General features: G+C 59.3%; 1 protein-coding gene and 1 long non-coding RNA gene across 3 annotated transcripts; one reads left to right on the forward strand and one right to left on the reverse strand.

Moving 5' to 3' along the window:
* Positions 1-5,735: 5,735 nt before the first annotated feature.
* On the forward strand, positions 5,736-16,386 carry ST6GALNAC2 (ST6 N-acetylgalactosaminide alpha-2,6-sialyltransferase 2). Of its 2 annotated transcripts, none has more exons than XM_083805022.1 (10): positions 5,736-6,869; positions 11,555-11,644; positions 11,758-11,815; positions 12,358-12,532; positions 13,312-13,477; positions 13,558-13,696; positions 13,871-13,974; positions 14,081-14,164; positions 14,840-14,939; positions 15,048-16,386. In XM_083805022.1, the coding sequence occupies exons 1-10, from the start codon at positions 6,745-6,747 to the stop codon at positions 15,213-15,215; spliced, it is 1,209 nt and encodes a 402-aa protein (XP_083661148.1). In that variant the 5' UTR covers positions 5,736-6,744; the 3' UTR covers positions 15,216-16,386. The 2 variants fall into 2 exon arrangements, with proteins under 2 accessions (XP_083661148.1, XP_083661149.1); XM_083805023.1 differs by having other exon boundaries at positions 6,476-6,869; positions 11,761-11,815.
* Positions 16,387-17,648: 1,262 nt separating this feature from the next.
* LOC310883941 lies at positions 17,649-21,277 on the reverse strand. The gene is made up of 5 exons (XR_014573952.1): positions 21,141-21,277; positions 20,332-20,438; positions 19,225-19,313; positions 18,425-18,496; positions 17,649-17,729 (listed from the first exon to the last, which is right to left on the reverse strand). It is a non-coding gene; the product is annotated as an uncharacterized lncRNA (long non-coding RNA).
* Between the last annotated feature and the right edge of the window lie 199 nt (positions 21,278-21,476).

A 21,476-nucleotide genomic window follows, 5' to 3' on the forward strand; every position in this document is an offset into this window, starting at 1 on the left:
ATTATTTAGTAGGCATCCGAAGCAGTTGTTTAAAGGCTGAGATAACGGGTAATGAAGCCGGGAAAGGGAGGGAGAGGAAGTGGTAGGGCTGAGTGGTAACAAAAACACCTTCGTCTGTGGGTGCCGTGCCACTTGTGTGGACACAGCTGAGCACTCTCTGCTTGCACACCCCGCTGCTGCAGGAGGGGGGATGAGAGCTGGCCAGATGCCCCCCTGAGAACATGGGTAAGCACCCGGAGAGCTTGTTCTTGTCCCAGCAGCTGCTCTCTGGGTGTATCGGATGCTGGAGACGAGAGCATGGGGGCTGGATATTTCCCCCATGACACCACACAGGAGAAAAGCCACTTGAAGTGTCCAGCCAGGCTCAGCACCTCTCCCTGCACCCACCAGGCTCTGGGCTGGGGCCGGCTGCACACCCACCGCCCGGTCCCAGCTGACCTGCTCTGCCTGCAAGAGGTTTTCCTTTCGCCCAGCATTTCTTGTGGGCGCTGCAGCATCTCCGGGGCTCCAAGGGAGGCATTTCAGCATGGATTGTCAGCGGGGTTTGTCCCAACTGATTTCCTTTGTCTCTTTATTGCTTGTGCTGTGGAGAGACCAAGCCGTTTCTCATGAGTAAGCGTGTTTGCAAAGGACAGCCCCCTACCCCCACCGATAACCTAAATGAGGAATTCAGCTTATCTGGGTGAGGGTGTTGCCAATGTTGTCGTGTAGTTACCCGAAATTCAACATGCCTCTGTTGGGAACAACTTACAGCCCTGTGTGAGTTCCAGACCCACGTGGAGCCGTCATGGCATTTGGGGCAGACCCCAAATCCTCCCTGAGCAGCGGGCAGCCTCCCATAGAGGGACACCCCGACGGGGACTGGCTGCCTTCCAGGGCCAACCGAGGCAGCCTCCTGCTGCACCCAGGCGCCCGGGGCTCAGCGGGACGTCTCTGTTCCCTGCAGCGGCCGGGCCACCCGTGGCTCTGGGTGGGCAGCGAGGTGGCTTTGTTCCTTGCCCATGCACCGGGGCCCTGCCGAATTGCTGCGGGTTGCTTAGTGACCACCTCCGAGCGGCTATTCTTCCCATCTGAATAGGGCTTTTCTCCTCCCAAGAAGTTGGAAGAAGTTTCTGTTAAACTCCTCCCTTCCCCCCTCTTCTTCTTTTGTTTCTCTCTCTTCTGGGAAATGGGACGGGGCTGAGCAAGGGGACCGTGGTGGGCAAGGAGGCCGGGCTCTGGAGACGGGCTGGCAGGCCCCAGTCCAAGCTTCCCCCCCAGTGCCCAACTCCTCTGTGGCTGAGGTGTCCCAGAACCAAGGGAAGGAAATTTCCTGGCGTTTTCCCCACCCGCAGAGCCCGTTCCCTCCAGGCTGTGCTCCTGGGATGGAGCCAGCTCCTCAGAGGGTTTAGAGCCCTGTGGTTTGGTCTGTCCCTCAGGGGGAAAGCGGCAGCGCTGAGCTGTGCCAGCGCATCCCCAGCCTCCCTAGCACAGCTAAACGGAGCCGCAGGGATGACCAAGGACAGTGCCGTGGTGCAGGGCCACCCAACTGTCCCCACCCGTGTCCCTGCGGCATTGTCCCAGTGCCACCAGGTGGCAGCTCCTGTTCAGGGACCCACCAGCACCCTGCTGTGTCCGAGATGTCCAGGTCCAGTGGCCAAATGCCGTGCAGCTGCCCATGCTGTGCCAGGCTGCTGTCCCCGGGCGTCCCAAGCTTTGTAACGCCCGCCTGCCCCTGGGGTTATGGCCTGGAGCTCCTTCAGGTACCCGGGGACATGTGCAGAAGTGATTTGGTGGCTTCGAGTGCCACCCAGCTGCGAAGGATGTGCCAAGGTGCGGCCTCGGCTTGTGCAACGTGGCACGGTGCTGGAGGCAGCGTGAGCGGAGGCACCGGCAGCAGGATGAGGTCCCGGGAGATGACCCAACGTGGCAGCACCCCCTCGGGTGCGGACACAGCACCTGGTGCTCCTCCTCGGGTACGAGCACAGCACCCACTGCTCCTCCTGGGGTGCAGACACAGCACCCGGTGCCAGCCGGTGGCAGCACCTGCTCGCCTCTGCCAGCCAGGAGCTCCAGAGTCTGTAGGATTTAAAGCAGGATGTCGAGCCTCTGATGCGAGTAAGAAATACACAGCTGGGCATCAGTGCACCCAGAAGTTTCTGTAGCATCTGCCCTGTTTTTTGGGAAGCCACTGGGGAGAACCGCAAGGTGTAAGTACTGCCATGCCCTGCTCCTCCCCGGGCTCCCCAGGAGTTAACACAGCCTCTGGATGCTGCCAGCGGGGCTGTGAGAGACAAATCCTCTCACTCGCAGTGCCACATTCCTGGCGGGGCCTCGAATCGTTTGTTTGGTTTCCTCGCTGCCCTTTTCGCGGTGTGACGCCTCGCCTGTCCCCAGCAGAAGCAGGAGCCGTGGCCGACCGAGTGCTTGAGGGCACGTCACTGCCGGGCTGGGGCCGGGCCGGAGGAGGCAGTTCGGGGTTCCTGGGCCGTGCCGACCACCCCACACCTCTCTCCCCCAGCACTGCTGCGTGTGCCATGCGTGACATCCACATTGTCACTCCCGTCCCTCTGTTCCCAAGCAAGAAATCCCCAGCAGCGAGGTGAGCTGGACACCGCTGGACACCCGCACCCATCTTCCCAGCATGGAACGGGCGCTCCCTGGCAGCACAAACACCCCTGTGGTGGTGACTTTCAGGATGGCTTTTACATTTATTTATGTTATCCAAGCAGAGAGAGGATTTTGGGGCAGGCCCTGAGTGCGCAGCGGCGAGGTCTGCACCCTGCTCACCTCGCGGCCCTGCGTTCCCTCCTGCGTCAGGGATGTGGCAGCAGGGAAATGCAGTCAGACAAGAAAAACTATTGATAACAGGGGAGGGCGACCAAGATAAAGGAGCAGCCCGTGGCTTTGTTCTGCACAAAAGTACCAGATGACCTCCGGGCTGTTCCCTTCCAGCGAGCCCTGACCTCCAGGTGGGTGTTGGAGCAGGGCCCCGCGGGCAAACAGCTCCTGGGGACGCAGCAGGCCCTGGTTCCAAGGGTTTCCTCTGCCAGGCTGGGCACTGTGGGGTTTTCCCTGCCTGTTCGGACCCTCAGGCAGCAAATCCCAGGTGCTGGGTCCTGGGAACACACCAGGCTCCCTCCATCCCTCCCTTGCCGTGTTCGCAGCCGTGGCAGGCAGGGACCACGCAGGCAGCCGAGGGGCCAGCAGCATCGCACACTCAGAGACTGTGTCCCCTGTCCCCAGCTGTGTCCTTACAGGACAGGGCCTGGCCAGACCCCTTGGCCATGTGGCAAACATGATCCCCTGTTTGAGCAAACCTTGGGGCTGTTTGGCCCGCAGAGAACGGGGCAGGATCAATCCAGGCCTGCCCTGCCCAGCCTGGAGCTGGCAAGAGAGCGGTTTGGGTTGCGCCACCCCAATTTCTCAGAGGTGTTTTCCAGCTCTGAGCCCCTCCAGGCCATAACCCAGAGCCTCAGCGGTTGCCTCATGCCCTGCAGAGACCTTCGGACTGTGTGTTCGCCTTATCTCCGTCCTGGTCAATGGTCCGGGGCTGACCGGCAGCTCCGCCGTGCACAGGAGGCTCCACGATAAGAGCGGGGCCGAGCCCGGCAGCACGGCAGCAGCTACTGGCACAAGTCACCACGAGCCACAGTGCTGTCCAACCTGCCACCCTGTCTGTGGCTTGTCCCTGCGATATTCCTGCTTTTGTAGGGAGTAGGAGGGGACTAAAGGGTGTGTTTGCCCAGTGGGCTGGATCCTGATGGTTTTGCCACAAGGATGGGCCCCATCGGCTCGGTCTCCCCTCAAGCGGCATCCCACTCTTTCCATACTATCCATGTGGGGCTGCGCCCTGGGGAAGGACTCCCCCATTCCTCGGACAGCCTTTTGGGGTAAAAGGCAGAAAGACAGAGCCCATTTCTCAGAGCCACAGTCTCCACAGATTGGTGATGAGCACAGCCCTGAACATCCCCAGTCCTGTAGCTGCACCGTGCTCCACGTGCCCACGCACCCTCCGTGCAGTCACTTCTCCCCAAAAACCCCATCGGGACCGGCAGGGAGCACCCGGGGTGCCACAGAGGCGGGCGTTTCGCCTGAGCCTGGCTCTGCGGGGACCTGGCACAGGGAGTTTTGGCCAAGCCGGGCTCCCACCCCGCCGGGAAGGGGCCGTGCGTCAGCCTCCCGAGACATCTGCTGACCGGTTCGTGGTTATGCAACCACCTCGTCCCCGCAAGCAGCCATATGGCCCCGCGTTCCCTGGCGGGGCTGACGGTGCAACGCATTTCTAAGGTCCATGCTTTGAATTTCAGGGAAATTTCCCAGGAACGGATTTTTTGGCACTTTGTTAAACGTATCTTTGACCTGTACTGGACAAACTGGGAGGTATGAATCCTCCAGCAGATTTTTGGAGATCACTTTCTCCCAGCTGGACAGTTCGTTGTGGCAAAGACCCCAGGGCTTTCCTCCACCAACAGCCAAATGGTGTGGATCATTCTCATTTTCCCCCTGCTCTCTCTAGCGATGTGGATGGCTCAGGTTTTGTTTCCAAGAGTAATTACTGGGATGAAAAGCCCAGGCTAAAAATGATACACACTGACTGTCATTGTAATTTCTTTTGTGTTCTTTTCCTAATCTTTATTTGGCAACTATCACCCTAAAAGGTTTTCACACTTATTCAACGTCGAAATAGGCGCTACTTAATTTTGGGGCATGGGCCAAAACATATTGTAGCATGAAACAAGTAGAGCAGATGAAGAACTGCATCTCATTTTCATCCCCTAATGAAAGAAAAAAAAAAAACAACAACAAAAAAAACCCACTAAATGTATCACCCCATGTGTCATGGAAACAGAGCTGGGCAGGAAAGCAGTTCCTCCACCCCATGGGGCAAAGGCACCAACGCTGCTGCTCACTGAGGTCTGCATTTTGGGGCCACAAATGTCCCCATGTGCCAAATCCCAGAATTTCCCCAGGCCACTCATGGGGGAGCTTTGCACCTCCGGGGCCGTGCTAGCTCCCCCATGACTTACTCGAGCAGTTGGTAATAATTAGCCATGATTAACGAAGAGCCAAGAACACATGAGCTGAAGCATGGGGTCACGAGGAGAGAATCCCCCTTGGCGCACGGAGGGGAATGGGGCCGGTGCGGTGTCCTCCCGTTCTGGGGGCTGGAATCCCCCTGGGGACCAGGGCTGGCAGCTGGGGGGCCCGCAGAGGTGCATCCCCCTGGCTGGGGTTTTGGGACAGCCGTGCTTTCCCTGCCGGCCTCAGCAGAGGGTCACCCCGCGGTGTGGTGCAGCTGAAGACCCCTTCCTGCAGGGGACCCCCCCCCCGCCGCTCCGTGCCCGCCCTGTGCTGCATCCCTTGGGGTCTCTGGGGCTCAGCCTTAGCCCTGAGACCACTCAGCACCTTCCAATTCCTCCCATTTATTGGTCTGATGCTAATCGTGGCCCTAAAGCTGACTTTTGGCTAGGAGGGGATTTGTAGGAAGGAAAAAAAAAAAGCTGAAAAGAGACTGAAGCAGGGTAGTTTGAAGGGATTTTTGCATTTATCTTTGAACCAGCAGCATTGCTGGAAGCGTGGCTGTGTGGGTGGGAATGGAGGTGGGGGGCCTGGATCTGGGGGGGCTGGGAAGTGCTGGGGAAAATGCACCGGTTGGGGAGGGGGCTGCAGGTGCTGGGGGGGCCGCGTCGTGGGTTTCTGGGGAGCCGCGGGGCTGGATGGAGCAGGGCTCGTTGCTGCTGCTCCCCGAGGCTGGTGGCTTCCTAAAAATTCCCCTCCCTCCCCCCCCCAGTCACTGCAGCTCACTTAAAATGCCTGTTTTCCCAGCTGAATCCCTTCCCCCAGTGTGAAAACATTTGGGTATTTCCTTTAGTTTTCAGGTTTGTTTTCTTTCTTTCAATGATTTTAGTTAAACTTAGCTTGAACTGCTCTTTCAAGAACGAAACAGAAGCACTTTCCTTCGGAAAACACCAAAATGCTTCGTTCGGGTTTCCCTCCTGCCCTCCCCTCACCAGCCCAAACTTGAATTCAGCACAAATTTATAAATTCGTGTTGGTTGCCGTGAAATTACGTGGTGGGGAATAATTTGTTCCTCTGCTAAAGCCTGCGGGTCCCGGCAGCAACCCCCCTTGGGCAGCCCCGCCAGCGCTCAGGCAGTTTTGCCTTTTTCCCCGTTTCACCCCAAATTTGCTCCTGTGGCGGGGAGTTTCTGTGGATCCCTGCACGTACGTGCTGCGGAGCTGTATTGGGCACCGGGGGCTGGAGCCTAGGTTTTCGGATCTGCCACAACAACCCCAGCCCCGCGGGGTCCCCAGGCGCTGGCGTGGGCTGCATGGGAGTGCGGGGCTGGAGGCGAAGGAGAAAGTTACGAAAAATGGGAAAAAGGGGGAGAAGCTCTGCTTTGTGAGCTGTAAGTGGGTGGCACGAAGGGGAGGCAAAAAAAAAAAAAAGCTCATTTCTCCGTTGGTCTGAGTAAATGTTTAATCCCCGGCTTGGAGCAAAAGCAGCTCAAAAGTGCGTTTTTTCTCAGCAAGCCCGAACCAGTCAGCCCGGTGCCTCCTCCCTCCGCTCGCGCTCTCCCTCCCACCGCTCCCCAGGGACATCCGAGGAGCGCTCCGAGGTGCAGCGGGGCCAGGAGGGAGCCAGCCCGAGCCTCTACCCCTCCGGGTGGGCAGCGGGGGCAGCTGGGGCTCAGCTCCACGGGGGGATCAGCTCCACACAGGGCTCGCGCGTCGCCTTCGCCCGCGCCGCTCAAGCGCTGGGATGGGGTCCCCGCACTGGAAACGTCTCTGCCTCTTGCTGCTGGCGGCTTTTTCATCCTCCCTCATCCTCTACGGGCACTACTACGCCACGGTGGAGCTGCCCGCCGGCCAGAGGATCATAGCCAGGTAATGGTGATGTGCGAAGCCAGCGCGAGGGGCTGGGGAGGGGGATTTGGGGTGCTGGGGTGCTGGGGCAGGCCCCTTGGCGCAGGTTACCCCAGCTGTGCCCCAGTTTCTTTGCTGGGTTGAGGAGAGATCACAGCAGGCTCTGCCTCCCCGAGGTGCCCACGGCCACCAGCAGCACCCAGGGGTGCCCAGGGAGGGACCCCGGGGTGAGGGGGGGCTGCAGGGGTCCCCGCGTGGGCTCAGCCCATCGCGGTGCCAAGGAGCCAAAGGTGCAGGGACTGCTGAGGGTGCTCAGCACCCAGCAGGACCAAACCACCTCCAGCAGCCGGGCAGACCGGGCTGCAGCCGGCTCATTTCCCCGGGGGGGTCCGGCCCCACGCTGCAGCGCTGACCCTCCCCAGCCGCAGGGACGGGGCAGGGCTGCCTGCAGCCTGCTCAGCTCCTGCGGGGCTGCTCGCAAACTCCAGCAAGTCCCAAACTCCAGCGGTGGGCATCTCCCCCTTCGCTTTCCCTTCGGTCTTTGCCTGCAGCCTCCACCCTGCCTGAGCCTCAGCCAGAGTCTCCCTGGTGCTGGGCTGGGTGCTGGGGAGCCCTGGGGCTGCCCGCAGAGCATTTGGCCAGCAGGAGCAGGCACCCTCCTCTGCCCCGAGCAGCGGGTAACGCACCAGCAGAGTGTTACAGGCGTCCTTCGCCTCCGCGCTGGGTGCTCGCGGGTGCTCTCAGAGCTCGGGAGGGAGGGGAGGATGCTGCGGGGACCGGGGCTGGTCCTGCTCGCAACCTGCCAGGGTTACACTGGAAGCTGCTGGGGTGCCGCTGGGTGGGCTGCCCTGGGGTCCCCACGCTGCTTCTTGCCCCGCTGGGAGCACGGAGCTCTGCCTGCGCCCTCTGTCCTGCCCGGCGCGGGGTTCTGCTCCCTGCAGGAGCATCCCCGTGGCAGGAGCTGGCTCCGGGTGACCGGGGATCCTGGTGGCAGTGGGGCCAAACCATGCAGCATGGTGCTGGGGCGGTCACGACTGTGGTGCTGAGCTGCTCCCTGCACAGCTGCGTCCCCAGCCCCGGCTCCTCTGGCTCAGCCCCTCCGGGAGCCCGCAGCAATGTGCCTGGGAGCTCCACAGGCTCCAAAACACTTCCAGGAGTTTTTCTTCTTCTTTTTTTTTTTTTTTCTTCCCTTCGGCTTCAAGCCAAACGCTAAAGCCACAGCCACAGCAGAGCAGGTCCCGTTTGCCTCAGTTCCCCACATCTACAAGCACACCAACCCCGAATCCCTGCTCGTCCATAAAAGTTGGGTTAAAGCCTAAGCCCGGAGCAACCAGCGCTGCCCGGCGGCTGATGCAGGGCTGAATCTGGAAGTGAAGTCTGTGCGTGCAGTGCTTCTCACTGCTAAAGCACAGCCGTGGTGCAGGATTTGTGCTTTTCCTCCTGTTGGGGCAGGAGGGGAAGGCCAGCAGTGCTCCCATTTTGGGGACACGGTGGGTGCCTCCTTCTGCTCCAGCTTTAGGGGGAGACAAAAGGGGTCGGGAGGCAGCTGACCCCCCTGGGCGGTGCTGGCTGCTGCAAGCACCAACCCACCCGACGAGGGGCATGTGTGGCAGTGCCCTGACCCCCTCTGGTTTGGTGCAAGGCCGGTGGCAGCGGTGAGGACCCCGGGGAGATGGGCAAAACGCTCCTGTCCCTGCGGCGAGGCAGCTGTGCTGCGGGCTGCCAGCCCGTCCTGCAGCCCTGCCCGGACATTTCTCCAAACCCCTCCATATTTCTGCTGGGACCTCTCATGGCTTTAATTCCAGCAGAAGAGCCGGGCACCATCCTGCCGTGGCTCTGTGCCAGGGGACGATGCCCCGAGCCCGGCCCTTTGCAGCAGGACGCAGCCCACGCTCCCGGAGGACACGTTCGCGGTGCTGCTGCGGCTCCTTCAAACAGCCCCGCAGGGACCCAGGAGTATTTGGTTAAGATAGCGCTCGAGTGTGTGCTCTCAAACACTTGTGCACATATTTATCTTCCGGAAATGGAGGGTGGGCACGGACCAGAGGCGTCATATTCGGCAGCTTTACCGCAGGGAGAGAACACACCCAGGCTTGGCTCGCTCCTCTGCCGTGGCCAGTGTGCCCAGGCGGCCGCGGGCCACTCCTTTCCCGGGAGCCCCATTGTGCATCAGTCGGTCCCTGGGGGGGGGTCATCTTCTGAGTCAACCAAGCATCGCAGGGCACGGAGCCACCGAGGCTTCGCCACATCCTGGCGAGTGACGTCAAGGCGCCGGGCTCGGCCGGGCTTGGGCAGCGGCCACGGCACAGGGAGCCGCCACCGCGCCTCGGGGATGGCACCGGCACCGGCGGGCGGGACGGGAGCGCCGCGTGGGTTGGCGTCATGTGCTCGGCACAAGGCCTGGGAGAGGATCCGCAGACGCCTGGCACCAAGTTTGGCCACTGAAGGGAGGTGGGAGCCATCTCCTGGGGAGCATCAAGCAATCGCCAGCCTGAGCAGGAGCGGGTTTTAGCAGCCTGTGCTGCCCCAGATGCTCCTGTAACACCTCTCGGAGCGCAAAAAGTAGCCAGCACCAAGAGCCCGGGGCTGTGCCTGGTGCTGTGCCCACCACAAAGGCACCAGGACATGGCAGGGAGGGGATGAGAAGGAGCTGGGGAGGCAGCGAGGTGCAGCTGGGGCTCGTGAGCCTGATGGGGAAGGACTGGGGAAGATGTGGGGCAGGGACAGGCTGTTTGCGTGCAGCTTTTTGGGAGGCAGGAGCCTGGGCGCTGTGCCTGATGGTATCTGCCCTGGGGGCTCGTTGGTGGGCTGTGTGGCCGTGGTGGCAGAAAGGGGCAGGTGGCCGAGCTGGGGGCTTTGTGCGCCGTGCTTCAGGACCCAGAGCTCTGCAGGACTTGGTTCTGGACTTCGGGTTCGGGTGGTGGCAACACCAAGGAGGTCCTTTGGGGAGGGGCTGGGGCTGGGGCTGAGCATCTCCTGTGGTGCCAGATGGAGGAGATGCCTGGGGCTGGAGGCTCAGCTACGTGTGAGATGCCTCCAGGGTTTGGCACTGCTGGGCTGACCCGGCAGGCAAATAGTTTTCTTGTTTCTTGAGACTTCCAGCTCACTGCGGGGCTGAGCTGTGCTCTGAGCCGTGTGTGCCGCCTGCAGCTGGCAGGGATGGGCCAGCAGAGCAGCCCCTGGTGCCACTGCGAGTCCCTGCTCCGAGGTCCTGCCTCTCCACAAGCCCTCCCCAGCCGGCATCTCGCCGTGCGCAGCCCCTCGGTTCCCAGCAGCAGCGACGAGCAGGTCTGGGCAGGCTGGGTGCGTTTAGCCGCTGTGCGAGCAGCGGGAACGCCTCGCGGAAACCTGCAGCTCTGCAGCCTTACCGGGACAGCTCAGCCCTCCTCGCTCTGCCCCCGGGGTTCCCCCTCTCCTCCCCACCGGGCAGCAGCAGCCGACCCCTCTCCCAGCCCGGTGCCAGCACTCCTGCGTGCAAAATGCAGCGAGGCACCGGCTGCTCCGTGTGCGTGGGGCAGCCCCAGCATGGTGCCTGCTGCTTCGGGCTGGGGTGGCCTTGATGGGAGCAGCTGTAGGGATTGTGGGGCTGGGGGCAGCACCTGCAGCCCCTCCTGCCCCAGCATGGCCATGCCGGGGCTGCTGATGCTCAGCCTGTGTGAAACGGGGACCCCTTCGTCCTCGGCGTCTCCCCTTCGCCCTCGGCGTCTCCAGTCCTGAGCCAGCCCCACCCAAAGCTGGTGGGATGGAGCCCAAGGAGCTGGGCTATCCCCCAGGGAATGCCATACCCAGCACTGAGCAGTGTCCTGGTGGCAAACGGGTCCGGATCAGCTCCGGGACAGGGCTGGCACCCATGGGGAGGAGGCGTCCCCGTGGCAGAGGACAGCGGAGGTGGGTGGGAGGAAACCCAACGCTCGCTGCGCGGGGGGAGGCAGAGCTCCGCTCCCCACCTGCCTCTACCTGTCCCCGAGCACAGATCCCGTAACAAGGGGCCCTTGTCTGCTCCACAATACCCTGCTTTGCCGGGAGCACCTGCTGCCCAGGCTGGGGCTGGCGCCGGGGTGCTCTGAAGGGCCCTTCTGTGCGGGGATGAATGGGAGCCTGTTCCCCGCCGGTGGGCTCCCACCTCCTGCTGCCAGGCTGGGACCCTGCCGGGCCATGAGACCCCCCCTGGGGGCACCCCTGGGGCTCTGGGCCCGCCGAGATGCTCGGGGTGGGGAGCTCCCTGCCTCTGTCTCCCACCGGTTGGTGATGGAGATGCAGGCACAGTTCCTCCCACCCATGGGAGCAGGGCTTTTTTCCCCCCTTTCCTTGCTGTGCTTGCTTGGAAAACTGGAGGGGACCCCAGTTAGTGAGCACCCAGCTTCAGGAAAGGAAAGAGAAGCCAAAGAAATTGTTGCTGGTTTTTTTTCCTGATCCCCCCAGGGAAGGGTTTTCCTGGAGACGTAGCAGCTTGGCAGTTTCTGGCCCTGTTTCATTTGGGGCTTGGTGTTTCGTGTCCCCAGACATGGGGTGCTGAAGGGCGCTGACCATCCCCATCACTGATGGGGGGATCAGGGCACGTCGCAACCAGCCCCACGCACCCCAGGGACCCTCCACATCCCCGGTTCCCATCGCTTTTCTGGCACGGCACCGTGCCTCTCGTGGAGGGGGGGTGTCGGGATGCGGGGCTCGGTGCCACCTCCCCTCATCCCGGTGTCCCCTTCCAGCCTGCTGCAGCCGGAGCCGCTGCTCCTGGCTCCGTCGGGGACCTCGCGCCCAGCCGGCAGCCACAGGGCCCTCCGAGGCAGCTTGGAGAGGTAACGTGGGGGAAAAGGGGTGCGTGGGGAACCCAGAACAGGCTGGGAGAGCCCTGCGGGGCTCCCCAGGCCCCAAGGGACAGGTTCTGACTGCTCTGTTTCCCTTTTCCTAGCAGGGAGTCCTTCAAACCTTCCTCGCAGCCAGAGGAGCCCAAACACAACAGAAGGCAGGTAATAATTTGCAAAATGTGGTGCGTTCCTGGTGCTTTCTCCTTTGTGGGCTTTCTGTCTGGGTGGGGAAGCTGAGGAGCAATTCAGGTGAAAGCAGCATGGTTTTTTTTTTGTGTGGGGAGGAGCAACCTGTCCATCCATGCACCTGGGTCTCCCTGGGCTGCCCTGGCGTGGTCGCAGGAAGCGTGAGCTTCCAAATCCCCCAGCCGAGTGGCACCTGGGCTGGAGACTTGTGAAAAAAGCCCCAAGCTCCCAAGGAGCTGGGACCTGGGCTGTGCTTTGCCAGGGTAAAGGCCTAGAAGATGCTGCATCTGTCACGGTGTGCGCTCCCCTGGTGACTCCGTGAGCCCTGATCCTCCGTGCCCTGGGGAGCCGGGTGCTGGGGGGACCCAGGCATGAGGCACCTGTGCCCAGGTCACCCAGCAGAAAACATGACGGATGAGGAGCGGTTCTGTCCCTGGGCTTGTCCCCAGCTGGGTGGAGATGCTGGGGGGAAAAGGGGCTCCAGCCTGGAGTCCGAACCGTGCTCCTCTCGCCCCCAGCCCAGCCCGTGCCCCCGCTCGGTGGTGGAGGCAGCCAAGGCGCACCCCACATTTGGGGAGCTCTTCCAGTTTGCCACCCCAGTGCTGATGTGGGACCAGCACTTCAGCCCCGAGACCTGGAACAGGCTGAAGGAGCGACACGTCCCCTACGGCTGGCAAGGCTTGTCCCACGCAGGTACGGCACCGACCGGGCCGGGGTGGTGGCATCTGGGGTATGGGGTGGCTCGAGGGGACTGGGGACCACAGGAGAATGGGGACCGGGGACTTTGGTCTCTTCCCACTCCACCTCCCCGGGAGCAGGATGGAGGGGATGGCTTTGCAAATGCCACTCGCAGCATCTTGTGACATTTTCCCCAAATAAAAGCCTCAGTGTGTGCATGATTATTAACTGGGGCCCGGAGGACCTCGGACAACCCGCTCCATTGTTGCCAGAGGAGATTGTTCCCCTTCCAACCCCAAACCTACTCCCTGCTCTTGCTGGCAGCCGCCAGCTTCAGGCCCTGGGCTGGGAAGTGCTGGGGACGGCGGGGGGGTGAACCAGGGGCAGCTGCAAGGAGGCATTGTCAGGACGGGAAATGAGCGGTGCTGGCATCAGCACCCACGGGACCGGGGCTGGAGACGTCCGGATGTGTCCCCGTGCCTTGCACGGCACCCGGCAGCCGCTGCTTGGAGCAGGATTAGTAACGGGGGGGGGGCTGTAACCTGGGCGCATTTGGCTTTCTGGGGGTACCGAGCAATTTCCCAGCTGGTGTTTGTCCACCCCACCTGCAGACCCTCCTGTGCACGAGGATGCCATGAGCTTTTTTTGCACGCTGCTCACCAACGTGCTGTGGTGCAAAGCTGCCTGCGCACGCTGCAGCACGCTGGTTCGAGGTGCAGACATGCTTACTTGCAGCTGCGCTGATGCAAACCTTTCCCTTTCCCCCTGGCTGGCCCCATCCTGCCCCGACGCAGCCGTCAGCAGCACCCTCCGGCTCCTCAACGCCTCGGCCAACAGGCACCTCTTTGACCGGCGCCGCTTCCCGGGGGGCTGCGTGCGCTGCGCCGTGGTGGGCAACGGCGGCATCCTCAACGGCTCGCGGCAGGGCGAGGCGATCGACGCGCACGACCTGGTGTTCAGGTGGGGCCGGGCAGGATTTGGGGGGCCGCGGGTGCTGGGGAGGTCCCAGCCCTGGACACGGCCCCGCGCTGCTCCCGCAGGCTCAACGGTGCCGTGATCAGGGGCTTCGAGGAGGACGTCGGGACCAAGATCTCCTTCTACGGGTTCACGGTGAACACCATGAAGAACTCGCTCATTGCCTATGAGGAGTACGGCTTCACCCAGATACCCCAGGCTGAGGTGGGACCCCCGAGGTCACATCAGGGGGTGGGTGGCTGACCCCAGATTGTCCCCTGAGGCTAGGATACGCCTTGCCCCAAACCTTCTCCAAGTCTCAGGAGCCTCAGTCCTCACCCCGCAAGAGGGCTGTGCCCCCAAAACCCCCCAGGCACCGTGTCTGTGTCCCCGCTGCAGGACCTGAAGTACATCTTCATCCCCTCGGACGTGCGGGACTACATCATGCTGAGGTCGGCCATCCAGGGCAGCCCGGTCCCCGAGGGCTCGGACAAGGGTGACGAGTGAGTACCCTTGGGTGAGCGCACCCGAGGGAGCGCGCGCTGCCCCCGCCTTTGTCCCTGCTGGGATAAATCCCAAGTGGCACCAATTCTCCTCTCCCTGCTGCAGGCCACGGAAATATTTTGGACCGGAGGCGTCCGCAGAGAAGTTCAAGCTGCTGCACCCGGATTTCTTACACTACCTCACAGCCAGGTGAGGATGAGCCCGATGCAAACCCCTGGCTCAGCGCCCCTCTGGCACCCGGAGGTGCATGGCTCTGCCCACCCGCCTCCTGGCCCCGCTTTGTGCAGCGTGGCCCCGCAGCTGCCCGGTGCCAAAACTGGGCTCCAGCCCTGGTTCCAGCCTGGTTCCAGCCCTGGTCCTCCACCGGTGCTGGAGCCGCCTCTGTCCTGCTCTCTGCAGACAAGGCAGGGAAATTCCCCGCTGCCATTCTCATTCCTTGCAGTGCCACGCACGTTTCCTCCTGGCGGGGAGATTTGTACAGCCCTGCTGCATTCACCTGACCCTCCACTTCCCAAAACGCACTATCCAGTTTTGAACTAGTCTAAAGAAGTAGAGATAGGGTCCAAAGGGTTTTTTTCCCCCTACTTTTCATGCAAACCAGTGCCACGGTTGGGACAACTTAAAACAGCGAGGAGGCGCGTGTTAGCAGGTTGCAGAGAACAAGTTGAACCTTAGTAGCAGACACCCAAGAATCCACACGCGGTGAATTTGCGGGTGCTTGTCGCTCGGTGCCCCTGCCTTATCAGGGCCGGAGGTGCCGGGTGTGTGTCATGTGTTGGCGCCGGGCGTTGCTGTTTGGCAGCAGGGCCGTGGTGCTGTGCCGGCCGCGTGCCCCCCCCTCCAGCACCACGTCTGCTCCGGCAGGTTCCTGAGGTCGGAGCTGCTCAACATGCAGTACGGCCACCTCTACATGCCCAGCACCGGCGCGCTCATGCTCCTGACGGCGCTGCACACCTGCGACCAGGTAAGAAGCCGCGAGGCCACCTTCCCCCGGCACCTGGGGGTCCCCTTTGGGCCGGGCTTGGACCCCCCCGAGGCGACCACCGCCCTCTGTCCACCCGTCCCGTCGCAGGTCAGCGCCTACGGGTTCATCACGGCCAACTACGAGCAGTTCTCGGACCACTACTACGAGGTGGAGAAGAAACCCCTGGTGTTCTACGCCAACCACGACATGCTGCTGGAAGCAGAGCTGTGGAGGAGCTTGCACCAGGCGGGCATCATGGAGCTGTACCAGCGGTGAGGCCGGGCACCGGCCCACGGGGTGACCCCGAGGGCTCCCAGCGCAGCGTGGAAGGGGGCTCCTCCTTCCCGAGGGCCCCGTCTGTCCCCGGAGGGCTCTCCCGACCCAGCAGGCCAGCCCGAGGTGCAGGCCCGCCGCACGGCACGCCGGCAGCAGGGCCGTGGTGGTGGTGCTGACGGGAAAGTCCGTGATCCCTCAGGGATCTCCAGCAACTCATTCGTGGCTCCGTGAGACCGAGCGTGGACTTTGGGGCACCGAAAAGTGCTGCTGAGCGTGGCTGTCACCTCCCCGTGCCACCAAGGTGTCCCTGGGGCAGCAGCAGGCCCCGGGAAACACGGTGCTTGTCTGCAGCTGGGGCAAGGGGATGCTGGAAGAGGATGCTGACGAAGTGTACATCCGACCACCTTTTTTTTTTTTTTCCCCCCTCTTTTTTTTTGCGTTTTCTGGAGATTTACAGACTTCTGTGTTCAAAGTTTCCAGCTGGAAAACACCCTTCACTCTGCCATCACGCCCCAGCCCAAACGCTTGGCACCGGGGCAGGACAAGTGGGAGGAATCCTTGGCCTGGAGACGAAATGGTCTGAATTAAAGAATGGTGCTGTGTTCGGACACCTCCTCTCCCGGATTGTTTAACGCCTGAACTTCAGACAGCTCTGGGCCGAGTCTTGGCTGCTCTCCCTTGTGACAAAACACACAGCAGCTTTCTTTTTTTCCCTTTCGCTAAGTTGTGGTGTTGGTCAACGCAACGGAGTCTCGAAATCCGTCAGCTAAGGGCAGGGTTACTGCAGCTCAGCTGGGACATCAGACGTGCAGCTGGCCTTTGAGCAGCCCGGAGCTGGCCTGCAGCCCACGTGTGCGGTGCTGGTTGTTTTGCACGGGGCTGGTGCGTGGTCCTCCACGTGTCTGAAGAGGGCTGCGCTGTGCCAGGTGAGTTAGGGCACTCCTGGGGCAAGGCTAAGCTATTTAAAAAGGAAAAAAAAATAAATCTTAAGAGCAGGGTGAAGGGTCTTGAGCCCTTCAGCCATCCCGGGTGAACTAATGCTGCTGTGGAAGATGTACTGTGCAGGCTCCTGAGGACGGGGTGGCTGGAGGGTTGATGTCACACAGTGGAGGGAGCGCTGTGACCTGAAACTTTCCCACTTTGTATAATTACAGGAAATTTTTGTAACTTTCTTCTGTGCCTGATGTGGTGAATGGGGGGGGTCAGCTAAGACATCCCATGTCCTGTAGCAGAGGGGCTGTAGCCTGTGAAACAGTGAGGCTTCAACTTGGGAACGGCCCAAAGGCTGAGCGGGGTTAAACTCCTGGTGCCCCAGCAGGGCCCTGACACAACTTCCCCAGCTGGGCGGCGGCTGCGTTGGAGCGGATCGCTGGGCACTCTTCCGAGCGCGGCCCTTCCCCACCTTTGATGCTATTTGCTTTACAGCAGCTGAAGGAGCAACTTCTTGCAGAGATGGCAAGAGATAGCCTGGCTGTTAGCCAGGGAACCCTGCACCCCCTCAAGCTCCATCTCCCTTTGTGATGGCAGGCTGCATTCAGCTAGTTAAGAGTGAGCGTTAACGAAGATTACATCTGAAACGGGCTGACAGGCTAATCTCCAGTGTGGAGCCCAGCTTGTGAGTCTCAAATTAACCTTTGTTCACGTCAATCACTTCACAATGGTACCCAGGCAGGCTGTTAGGCCTGTTCTTGAATGCAAGCACTCAGCAGAACCCCTTCCACGACAAGAACAAGCCTGATTCTCATATTGCCTAAATAATGTACCACCAAAACCTCCTCAAACTAGCTCTGGCCAAGCACGAGCACAACCCCTGTGGCTGTAAACACAGCGATGGGTGGCACTGACGCACATGGCAAAAAGGAATGTTTTAAAAAAGATGAATGCTGTCATAGCCGAGCATCCTGCCAGGGCTCCCAGCCAGCTTCCAGGGGTAGAGCTGTGCGCGCAAACCAGGACCTACTGCATTCACACACCTTTCTTATCCCAAAAAGGGAAGTTCCTCTGTCCACAGCTAGCCCTGCAGTTAAACATCCCTCCCCCGTTTTATGACCTTATCGAGGAACCTGATTGTTGTACTACTGCCTCTCACTTCTCTTTGAGCTTCTAAGCAGACAACAAGAACCGCGTCTTTCACCAGTCCTAGCTTAGCCACAGTTTTGTCACAGTTACCACGAATTTCTTCAACTTTCAGCATTTGCCTGCACAAGACATCCAAGTCAGAAGACTGTGTCAGGTATTGGGCAGAAGCAGGCACTGCTATGAAGGGTAAGCTCACAGTTTCTATGATTTCAGAAAGCATTTCACCCTGAAGTCCTTTCTACCTGCTCAAAATCATTTCTGTTTAAATAGATACCCATTACAAAAAGAAACAAAAAACAAAAACAAACAAACAAACAAAAAAAAAACAACAACAAAAAAACACCAGCTCTCAAGACAGTTTCAATACTTTCTTTTATTCTGGAACAGAAGACTGCAGGGAACCACTCCTTCCTCCAGCCAGCTGTAGAGCAGGTCCTAGTAGAAAAGACAGTGTCAGAGCAGAAGCAACTGTCAGATTAAAAAAATTCCACTGATTGGCATTATTTAATCAAGAGTATACATCTCAGAAGACCGGAAAGTACTCTTACGAGTGACAGCTCAGCCTTTATTTTGCATCCAGTTGGCAGAAGCCTGCATGCCAAATGTGATCCTGCTCTTCCTAACACAGCTAGCCTCCCTGTAGCTAAGGCTTCAGGGTTCTAAAACTGTGCTTCTCCCCCAAACCCAGCGCTAGCACCTGAATCCTCTCTGGTCTTACTGGGAACTTAGCAGTGATGTAGTTTTAACAGCCACTGAGCAGAGATGAAGGTACCTGCAGTTATGCCCAGGTACCCGTTTTATATCACCTCAAGTGAAGTGCCATCATTTGTGAGGCCTGTTCCAGGAAAATCCTCCTCCTGGTTTCGGGAGACACCACAAAACAATGCCGTCACTGCCTTAAGCACGTCTGCTGTAAACGAATTCCTGCCCCTCTCTATTCACCAAACACTGGATAGCTTTTACTTTTCCCCTTTATCATCGCGCTGTCTCTTCACCTTTTTTCCCCTTGTTCTGTGGAAGCCCAAAGCCCCACAGGCTCTTCCCAGTGACTAGTTTGGAAGGTAACTATATTTGCAAAGCAACCACTCTGCCGGGTTGTAGTAACGTTCCCTCCCGCTTTGTATACTAACCTTTACTTAAGGACTAAGGCAGTGCACTGTTGTCAAGTCTGCCGGTTCAGCCCGTCACCGAACATTATAGATCTGCAAACAAATACGAGTTCTGTTAAATAAAGCATGGAACTGTTCAGCAGAATGCAGCTGTCAGCCACCTGGAGATAAAGTACTGTTACAGTGTGTGTATTCAGTGACTGTACATCGCGTCAGATAAAAACGCGTTTCGTATCTGCCCTCTAAATGTGCCTTACTGTTTGCCCAAGCGGCTTAAAAGCTATTCACAAATCTAGAATTAAACTGTGCTCTGACAAGAGCAGCCTGTGTTTATTACACTCCCTGCACAACCTTGCCGCATCTGGGCTCCTACAGGCAGGCTGCTGGAAGGACAGATGGGCACACGGAAAAGTTTTTGTGCTGTGCTCGCGCATCACAAGGGCGGGAGGAAAGCAGACAGATGCTGCTTTTGCCTTCCCAGGGTCATCTGTGTCACTTCAGCCTTTGCAAGACGTAGGAGAACTGCTGAGGGGGAATACGTGAGCCTCAGTGGACAGTTTTTCCCTCACAGATGAGCTGTCAGACAGGGATAACAGCACATCACCGGCTCAGTTTCTCCCCCGTCCTTGGCTACATAAACTCAAGTTCTACGGAATGAAACAGAGTGGAGACGCCCAGATGCGGGCACGTCTATGACCTGTGTTCTTCCTGGGAAGCGTTCAAGAATTAGGTGTTCTGGTCAGCGGATGAGTCATGCTGCCTACGGATTTGGCGTGTGAAGTGTAAGATGAGCAGTATGCACTACTCAAGGATTTTCTTACCAGTTCGACGTCTGACTTCACAGCTGCCTTCTTGCCAAAGCTGTCCTTGGGGGAAGATACAACCCAGGAGTCTACAGGATGTTTTCCTCCTAAATATAAGTTGCGTTAAACATTTAGCAGCGATCCTTCAAGTGAAGTTCATCCTCCCCTTGTTTCCTCTCCATCTCTTACAAAAACAGCACCAAGTCACAAAGCAAGAATCGAAGGTTTCCTTTCTGAGAGCCAATTTTTGCCTCCAACTTAGCACAGCAGAAACCCGTCCCTCACACAGGAGCAGATTTGCCAATGAGCCGTTTCACTCAAGAGATAAGAAAATTTTGGAGATGGGTGCTATTTAAATCCTCACTTAGACAAAAACACTAGCTTTGAGACTTCAATGGTTTAGACCCTTGTAAGATGTTTCAAGCAGACAGCGCTACTTCTCCTCACCGTACAGGATCTTAATGCAACTCTCCTTGCAGAGAGGAATAATGCACTCATCTGGGATGTGAATTACCTACGGATTTATCTTGAGAAATGCATTCAAGCATACGACCATCAGACATCCCTTCTAGGAAAGGTTCTTCAGCGTCCCCCTTCTAGGCTGACCTTCTGGTGTATGTGAGCTGCACCTCCCTACTCCCAGCCACCCAATGCAAGCACAAAACTATCCCAGTACACCTCCGGGTAAGCACAGAGACCAATTATCCTTTCACTAGGTCTACTCCTTTGACAAACACACTTAGGAGATGAGCTGTGTCAAGTGTCTCCATAATGGGCTGCCATTCAATCCCTCTTATTTCTAACCCCTTCCACTCTCGCTCATCTTTGACAATATTGCCAACCAGGTGCTCCACAGGGCACCAACAACATTAAAATTCCCATTCACTGCGTGCTGCCTTTCAGCCTGAGCTCCATGGTAGCAAAGAGCTGCACACTCAGGTGGCAGCTGCAACAAAGCCACAGCCCTGATTGGCTTAATTACACTAATCAAGCCATTAGGCTTTTATACCTCCTCCCAGCAGCCTGAGAAGGCTATCATCTGTCACAGCAGAACAAGTCTTATGTCCACAGCCCAACAACAGGAGAAAACTCGAGCAGGATGAACTAAATGCTGATGTTTCTCACCGATGTGCTGATGGTGCAGGTCTGCTGCCAACTGAGTGAAAGAATCAGCTTCCCCGAAAGGTGAGTGCAAGGTGCATTTTTATGCTTGCTCGACAACATGCTGCCACCTGAAAGAGTGGAGGGATACAGAGCGTTAATCCACGTACCAGACCATTCTTTTACCTTTTTGTCTTTAATGCTGAGCCTCAGAATCATGATTCCACAGGGGAAAACTTAATTTCAGACAGGGATAACCTTATCATCACTAGCTCAGCTGCAGACCAGACCACCCGGAGCCACTCTGTTAGCTCAGCCTGCTCCCAGCTCCTTACCCGGGTGCCAACGACACCTGGCGGGCACAACACGCTCCATTTCGCATTGCTGGGCGGTTCAGCGATGGGGAACGCTGCCTCTGACCGCCGAGCTTCGCTGTTTGAAGCCTGTATTGACAGCAATGCTGAGCCATGCCCGCTGCTGCATTAAATACCTGTATTAAATTCCTGGGGAGCAGCCCCGGCTCGGGGAGGGCCGGAGGGCAGCCGGATACGGTGAAGCCCGGCGCTTTGGGGCCGGCCAGGTCCCCATGAGGGGCACAAGGCCGGACAGGGCCCGGCCTGGCCTCCCCTTCAGCCGGCCGCCATAACAAGCCGGACCCAACATGGGGGGGGGTAAGCGATCTGACTCCCCCACAAGACGCAGAGGCCTCCCCGCACGGCCACGGGCAGCCATGACGGCGCGCAAGCGCCTCCCGCTTCTGCCGGTGCTGTCCCCGAGCCCCTCGGAGCCGCCATAACCGCGGATGGCCGCCGATGGCGGCGCGCCCGACTCACCGAACCCTGCGCGGCCGCCATGTCGTCGCGGGGAAAGGGAGAGCGGCCCGCGCGCGCCTGCCAAGTCTCGCGAGAGGGGGGTGGGGGGAAGCGCGGGGTCTCCTGGGAAGTGTAGTCCCGGCCCCCAGGGCGAGGCCGGGGCTGAGGGGGGCCCCAGGCCTCATGGCGGGACCTGTTCCACGCTGCGGCCGGGGCGGGCCTGAGGCGAGGTCCCCTCAGGGCTGGCGTGCCCCAGGCGGTGTCTAATAAGAGAAAAATAAAGAAATAAAGACATAAAGTAGCACTGGGGCGAGGCCTGGCTCTCCAGAGGCTGCTTTTGCAGCCTCTCATGGAGCA

The sequence above is a fragment of the Anser anser genome (assembly GCF_964211835.1).
Source record: "Anser anser genome assembly, chromosome: 19".
Lineage (NCBI taxonomy): Eukaryota > Metazoa > Chordata > Aves > Anseriformes > Anatidae > Anser > Anser anser.